Raw genomic sequence first — 8638 nt, 5'->3', positions numbered from 1 at the left:
ATACGTAAACATAATAACTAAAATAATAAACTTTTAAAAAATAGAGATTTATTCAAAAATATAACAAACCGGCGAAAACCATTCCGAAAACGGAAAAAGCCCACATATACGATGAAAAATATCAAAAATGTCTTATCAACAACGCAGTTAACAACGCACATAATATATTTAGTACACAATCATGTAGATTTTTTCTTGAATATTTACACGATCGTTTAGATTTGGTTAACCCACGTCTAAACGATTTTTTTTCTTTAAAATTTGGTACGCGATCATTTAGATTTGACTACGAATTTTTTCAAGATTCTTGTTGTATATAATCGTTTTTTGTATACAATCGTTTAAATTTGTTTACAGATTCGTTTAAATTTGACTACTCCAATCTAAACGAGATAAAAAAGAGGAGTAAAAGAAGAAATATAATGAAAAGGAATCGTTGTTGAATAAAACAAAAGCAAGAAAAGTAGATTTAGGTAACCAAATCTAAAGGAGGTAAAAAAATAAAAAGAGAAAGACAATGGTAAGAAATTGCAACAGAAAAAAAGAAGAGGAAAAGAAGAAAAATGATAGAAAGAAATCCCAACAAATATGAGAAGAAAGACGGAAAGACAAACCTATAATATTTAAAAATGTCCAATCCTATAAATTTCTTAATTGTAGTAGTTTGTTATATTCCCAAAAAAATTTCAAAAAAATACATGTGAAAGGATTTTGGAATGTTACTTTCTTTACTCCAATTAATTGGAAAGGAAGGTCACATCACTAACTTTAAGACTCTTACTAATTTGATTGAAAAGGAAAAAAAAAAAAAGCAATATGAGATTACATTGAACAATTAATGTACTATTTAATTCTCTCTTTTATCATATGAAACAAGTTTGCTTAAAAAATTTTAAAATTTTATATAGTTTTAAGAATTAGACCAACAAATTTCAATCGTAGTTATACAATTAAGTTGGATCCGACTCGATATTATTTAAGATAAATTTATCTCGACATCATTTAAGACAAATGCATATGAACAACATATAAAGGATATGATATAACTTTACTATTATACTATAAACTGTCTGACATAAATTTTTAATAAAATACTTTTTATGTTTAATGTATGATATATATAGATAGTTATCGCATCTTAAAAGAGAAACAAAAAACGAGAACATTATCGAACGGACCTTTGATGGCTCAACTTTTATAATTGAAGTTTGAAAATATAATTGCATCTACTACCATATTCATCGAGTCAATTTAATCATTTCTGGGTGAAAATATGTCCATATAAGAGCTGAGATTTAATTCTAGTAAAGTTTTATGTTTATGTATAATGCAGAAGATAAAATGCATCTTCGGGATAGAATTGCTTTATCTTCACGAATGATGGCTGCTTGAATTAAGATATGGATTAGGTAGTTTTAAGAAACACCAAGAACATGTGTTTACATTTGCTTCAAATCATGAAGTGGCCAACGTGATAAACACATGGGTTTTCTTCACCCACAGACACAAATCACAATCAATCCGTTTCATTTTTTAAAATCTACTTCACATTGCAAAACACACAAAAAAAACAAAAGACTATCATCAAGAAATACTTCATCCAAATAACCAACCAATGTTCCCTTTTTTTAATAATTTATTTATAAACTAAGAAACCAACCTAAGATGTAGAAAGGAAGACATCACCAATCATTTATGTTTTTATCATTTTGCGTCAGATCAAAAGATGAAGTGACCAAGGAGCAATGGAACAAATAGTCGAAGTCGGTCCGACATTTTTTTATATATAGGAAACAGTAACCAATCATTGATATGATCGAACAAAAGAAGTTCTAAATCTAATCTAAAAATGAGATAAACTTGTTCGAATTGATAGTTCCGTTTCTGGTCCATGAAGATACAAAGCTTTACGTTCCTACCAAAGACTTTAAAGAAAAGGAGGTTTCAATCTAAAATTGACAATCAGATTGAAGATAGCAGCCTCCACGTCTAAGGAAATGATGGGTTCCAATCCAAAAGACTAAAGGATAAGGCTCCAGCTATATTATGATTGGAGGAACGTTAAATAGTTGGTTTTCATTGTTTTTTTTAAGATTGGACCATTACGCATTAATAATTGAGTCATTTTTACACAATCAAATATGAAATTACGTCAATAACTCATTATTGACAAGATGAAAGAAATAATAATCGACTTGACTATTCCTATATTCAAATGAATTAGTGTTCTCGAGATTACCTCATGGTAATTATCATAACTTTCCTCACTAGTTGTACTACCTACTCCACCGTTACTTCCTTAGCAACCTTTGAAGTTGAGACTAGCTAATTCTGGATCCATTAGCAACCACTAAAGCAGACATACTCTCAAACCAAAACAACAGAGTTCTTCGGAAAAATCTAGTTTACAAAATTATCTTTTCAAGGTTAGAGAGTAGACTGAACAGTGTTAAAATGATTGTCCAACCTTACTCATTTGGGCATATTAAAGACGAAAGGTATCAAACAAACCATTAACCTCTCTACATTTACAGACATGAAATGGAGACCAAGGCTCAATCTTCCATTCTTCAATGTCAAAAAATCGTGACACTTCCTAATACCTTTTTGTGATAGACACATTTACATACCTTCTAGATTCCAAATTCAGAACTCTGGGAGATGCTAAACTGCAGGTGTTTTTGTTAGACTGCTTTTGGTATTTCCAGCGGCCTGTCCAGCAGAACTCCTGGTACTTGCCATCTCGCTTGCCACAATAGATTTTTTTACCTGCCAGAGAAAAACAGGGGGGAAAATGGATTTGGCATTGAATGAAAGATAACATTTTCTTGGTCCTACATCATGTTCCAAGAGTTTCATAAATAATAGAAAGGCAACTCACTGCTGCAAGACGTTCTCTGTGAGTATCATTTGTAAGCTGCGAGGAAAGAAAGATCAAATTCTTTAAGGCTTGACCACCATTGACAAGAAGAAAGTTATAATGCACAACTGCTACTACAGATAATAGCCACCAATTATATATGTACCGGTTTTCTGAATATCTTAATCTCGTCACTACCAAACCCAGGAAGTGTTAGATTCCAATTTTTTTCTGCGTAGAAGTAGAAGAGAATCAATAATGTGAAAAGAATACATCTATAAGGTTCGAATCTTAAACATAGATATTGGCTGTTGTAAATAACCAACCAAGATGTAGAAGGATGTCTTTTGCTTCCAATGTAGTAGATTTGCGATGCTTCGCTAATGAGCAACCGAATGTTGTAATCTGCACAAGCAAGTATTAATTAATTACAAACTAGGTGAGAAGAAAAGCAAAATAAACTTACCATCATCTGAGTATGAGGTGAAACAATCACATTACACCTATGAGATGAGACAAACACAAAGTAAAATAATAAAGGATAGTTGATAAGCAACTTTGGCCAACGCTAACAATCATAATGGGAAACATATCAGAAAGATTTCACCATCTAAAAACCACATTTATCTAAACAATTCTAACTCTAACCAGAACAGCATGATTATTTTGGCACTGGTCTTCAAAAATTATCTTAATTCTGCACAACTAAGGTTCAAGAAAATCCAAATTGCACGATCCCAAATATTCACTATTTTTCAGACTAGCCCAATAAAGCTATCCCAACAAAAGGAAGAATACATCTCTCTTGAAAAAAATCCTAATGTACATCTAACTCAAACAAGAGCTTGCACCATTATGTTAGGAACTAGGGTAGTATGGGATGTCTTTTGTCTCACATTGACTAAAATGTGATAATCGATGTGGTGCTTAAGTGGCTTGGCTCTCCCAACCCAATAGTTGGCTTTTGAGGTGTGGTTCTCCAAGGTGCTTTAAGTACCTAAAAATCATCTCCATGTAAAGTCACATCATTCTCATACACTAACAAGGGCGTTACTTGGTTAGGAACATATCCATAGGCACAAATAAATCTAGTATAGGCACCAAAATGGCATTTTTGGTAAGAAATTAAATCTTTCGGTTAGACCTTACAAGAATTTTTTACAATGATATTTGAACCTACAAAGAACATTACAAGCATTAAATTAATCTTTTGTAGTGAAGATTTCCAATCCATCCATTCTTATTTATTACCCTTTGTGATAGCCAGTTCAATTCCTCATTAGGTGAATGATACCTTAAAGAGTGAAAAATCAAAATCTAATCCAACTAAAAGATATGGGAAAAACAATATTGAGAAATGACAATATTCAAATGAACATGAAAAATGTTAAATTTAACTACTCACTGACTCAACAAACTCTTCTGCCAGATCAACGAGTATATCTTCCACTTCAGGATCCAATCTCTCAGATGGATCGATCTACACAAAAGAAAAAAATAAACCATAAAGCAGAAGTAAAATATAGGGCCTCGGACCCAACAACAAATTTGGAGGCAAATAAAATCTGCATAAAATAAATTAATAGCATATCCAACTTCAGATCGTTGTTGCCAGCGACAACTTGACAAGAAAAAAAAAGGAAGAAATTGAAAATTGAGCCATAGTATGATCAAAATTGTAGCCAGTAAGCCGATGATAACTTTTACAGAACTCTAAAATTAACATTTCAACATATGTAAGGAGTAAAGAGTCTAGCATCTGCCCATAGCTTCAAGTACAATATGTTGACTCTCCCATATGTTCAACTATTGGAACCAACTTTTGTAACACATAATCTATGTTTTCCAAATTCAACCAATTGTGAAGTTCAATATCAACAATAACAAAATAAAGGTACAAAAAGGGTGGGCAGATGGCCAGTAGGAGAATCAACCATAAACTATTAAGTGCTTTTTTTTTTTTTTTTTGGATAGGGTAAAGGGCTAAAATAATAAGAATAACTGTCTCAATCAAGTCATACAACTCAAATGGTCCTAAGTTTAACTCGCATGATCTTTTGATTTCAGAAGAAGAAAATAGATAAAGTTAAACAAGTCAAGCTAATAACTAACTTGGTTAACCAATTTGCCAATACTTCTTTTGCTGAGAATTCTACTACAGGGTTCTTCCATTTCTGCAGTTATAGCTCTGCTCGGGGCCGATGCCTGTGCATTATTAGTTTGTGCAGGTGGAAGAGGAGAAGCCTTAGGGTTTGCTGGCCCCTGAGCTCTTGCAGCCTGTTGTTGATGTGGTAAGCCTTGCGAGCTCCTTGATGGTTGAAATTGTTGTGCAAAATGCTCCTGCGGCTGATGTGATTGTGCAGGTTGTTGTTGAGGAGCTGATGAAATTTGCTGCTGCTGAGAAACTGGAGTTAAGGGATGGTTCTGTTGTTGAGGGATATGTGACCTTTGCTGCATAGCAGATGAGTTTGCCTGAGGTCTATATGAAGGTGTTGGGAGCGGAGGTTTTCCTTGTGAGCTAGATGGCAACCATGGTTGGTTGGTGGGTTGCATACCTTGTGATGTGTTTGGCAATGAAGAACTTGGAGAACTTGTTGATGGTACTCTCAAGAGACCATGGCCTTGGAAACTCTGAATTTTGAAAAAGATAAACAAATTTTAGTACGAAAAAGGGAAGTCCAATAAAATAAAGTTCTCCATAGACAATTCCCTTGGACACAGGTAGTGGGAACAAGTACTAGAATATAAAAGATTTACAAACACAGTTAAGACATATACCACCAAATGCATATTGATACAAAAAGGACATTTTCCCAACTAAAGTACATGCAACAGAATCCCTCACCTAACGAAACGTTGTCCAGTCTCTTCAACAACTGCCGTTTGTTTTCACAAAATATTAAAAAGACTAATTTGGCCAAGAGATGTTTATAGCATGCAAAAGCAATTGCCTGTCACAATTTCTAATATGAAGATTTCCAAGATCTTAAAGAATCAAGAAATGAGCACGAAATAATAGTGGACTGAGACAACCCACAACATCCCAAAATAGATGAAGCTACATTTTAGATATGCATTTGATTGCTGTTACACTTTCACCAAACGTGTGAATCCAAACAAAATATTAATAATCAATAATCAATTGTTTGGCTAGATAGCAGTAACTAACTTGGGAGGCTGAGTTTGGGGTAGATGGCGGCCTAAGAGAAGATTGCACTGGTCTATGCAACATTTGAGAACTAGAACCACTTGAGCCCAACATTCCTAACCCCTGCATTCCTTGCATAGAAGGTCTCACCTACGTGTTCCAAACAACCATTCAATAAAGTAACAAACAATTAATCCAACCATGAGCAGACAAGTATGATGTAATCAATAAAATAAGCATATAAAAGGCTACAAAAAGTTTATACCAAGACATCTGAATTGCTATTTTTTAACACTGGTTCAAAGATGATGGAAAGGAAAGGAAATAAAAGAAATTTTTGTCATAAATTCTGTTTATCTACTCATACCTCAAGTGTAAGATTAGTTTACCAGAAAACTAATTCAACATTCAGTTCTTTGTTAACAAGGAGGAAGGAAATTTTCCTTCTTTTGATTTACTTTTATCCTTCAATGGCAGTATTTTAATCCAAAAAAACCAAATGTGCACATTTTAAGTAAAATAATTTTTTTTAAGAAACAGGAACCATATAATGAGAATGGGAAAAAACAAAAAAGTTAAAAAACTTGTTAAAGGAGATTAGGAATGCCACCGAAGACCAAAGGGTTACAAAATGGAGTCTCAAAGTGAAAGCATTTGCACAAAGTCATAATTACCAAAAGAATGAAATTGAACACCATATTTGCAAAGAGTTGAATAGAATCCCAAATCTCCTCTGCACTCGTGGACTTCTCTTTGAAGACCCTCTAATTTTTTTCCAACCAAATCCTCCATAACATACCCATGACAGCATTTGTCCTCATTCCACAAAACTAAAGCCTTTCCAGAAAAGTGGTTCCCACATCCCAAAGGCCTCGAGCAATATCACAACGAAAAAAGAGATGCTTGTGGCTTTCTATTTACACATAACATAACATACCAGCTGGACACTAGGCATGACGTTGGATTATTTCTTTGGATCAAATAATTCGTGTTAGTTTTCCTGGTAGGCATATCCAATGAAATACTTTAACCTTCGTACGCACATTGGCTTTCCATATCATGTCTTTATTCTTCTTTATTTTTCATAAGAAAAAAAATCATTGATGTATGGAATTAACAAAAGAAGGGCACTCCATATGATGCCAATCCAAATTGGATCACAAGGGAAACAGTTGTTGCCGTTATCGAGAGCTAGAGTTGGAAACTTAACAGAAAATCTCCTAGTTTGATGGAGGGACAAAATTGGTAACCTTCCTGTTAAAAAGCTAACGGTGCCACAAGAATTGATAGGATCAGCCCATTCCCTCCACTCTAACTCTGTATTACTCCTAAACTGAAAATCCCGAGACATTGATTCTTCAGACTAGCTTTGGCATTATATGATTAACTTATTCTTATATCTGTGAGAATACCTTGTCCTTGAATTCCAACCAATTTCTTCAAATACTAACTAACTTATCATTCATATTTAACAAAATAGACAATGATGTCACTGAATTGTTGTTTTATCCCCCCCGCCCCTCTTGTTATTACTTCCTTTAGAAGACACTATCTTTAACAATCACTAAATGTAGGTTTGCGAATCATACAAATAAAAAGTTGGCGTCATACTAGCAGTGTACAATATAACAAAAGAGGCTATACGTCTATAACTATAGTTCTTCAAGTCTACTTCTTACGGTCGTTATATATGTAAGAAGGTGGAGAAAAACACACCTGAGAAGGATTTGAATTAGAAGCCCCGTCCGATATGCTAACGCCACCTCGGCCCAACCCACCAAAGTGCTGACCATAAGATGCAGAAAACGGAGCAGGCTGAGGAGAGGGACTTGGCTGGTGAGCTGGAACCCCAATGGCAACACCTCCCCTTTGAGCTGGAGAAGAAGCAGAAACAGGGCGAGGTGAAGGAACACCAGAGGAAACAGAAGGGGAAGAAGAAGAAAAATGAGAGAAATGCGAGGGCGGTTGCCAAGTTCCAGACAATGCGGTGGAAGGCCTAGTGATTTGTTGTGAAGTAGGGAGAGATTGTATCTGTTGTGAAGGCTGGTTCGGCAGAGGAGTTGAGGCCTTGGAATTGGGGTTCTGATTTTGGAACGAACTCGGATTGACACTAGGGTTTGCATTAGGGGACGATTGCGGCGGAACTGCGACGGAATTAGTGGCGGAGGAAACAGTTGAAGCCGGAGGTAGTTGAGGAGAAGAAGCTGCGGGAGGTTCGGACGGTGACTGTGATGAAGAATCCATTGAAGTGGAAATCGAAGCTAAAATTCTACCTCCGTCTAAGGTTAGTCCCAATATATGAGATCTTAAAAGAGAAATGGAAAACTAGACCATTGAAAAATGTCCTCTGCGTTTTACGAAAATACCCTTAACGATGGATGGATCGACGTCGGAGAACAACACACTCCGCTCCTTTCAATTTTTTTGCTTTAATGGACAATTATTTTTACTCTAAAATAAAATTGAATTTATATAATTAGAGTATAAGTAAAAATTTGATTAATTCTATATTTTGTAATATTTTTATCTTCTTTTAGATAAAAAATATAATAGATAATAGTTTTTAATTCAAGTAATATGTAAAGTTAATTGATTTTCAACTCAATTTTATTAGTTTAAAGTTTGAAAAT

General features: G+C 34.5%; 1 protein-coding gene across 1 annotated transcript; it reads right to left on the bottom strand.

The window, feature by feature from the left end:
* Positions 1-2386: 2386 nt before the first annotated feature.
* On the bottom strand, positions 2387-8302 carry LOC103500973 (transcription initiation factor TFIID subunit 12). Its single transcript, XM_051089097.1, has 8 exons — positions 7725-8302; positions 6030-6158; positions 4973-5491; positions 4266-4340; positions 3187-3265; positions 3027-3091; positions 2882-2917; positions 2387-2769 (listed from the first exon to the last, which is right to left on the bottom strand). Exons 1-8 carry the CDS (start codon positions 8250-8252, stop codon positions 2665-2667), a joined length of 1536 nt encoding a protein of 511 aa, XP_050945054.1. The 5' UTR covers positions 8253-8302; the 3' UTR covers positions 2387-2664.
* Positions 8303-8638: the final 336 nt, after the last annotated feature.

This window comes from Cucumis melo, chromosome 8 (genome assembly GCF_025177605.1).
Source record: "Cucumis melo cultivar AY chromosome 8, USDA_Cmelo_AY_1.0, whole genome shotgun sequence".
Taxonomy (NCBI): Eukaryota; Viridiplantae; Streptophyta; class Magnoliopsida; order Cucurbitales; family Cucurbitaceae; genus Cucumis; species Cucumis melo.
Note: the sequence above shows the minus strand (reverse complement) of the source record. Positions and strands in the feature narration are given on the sequence as shown.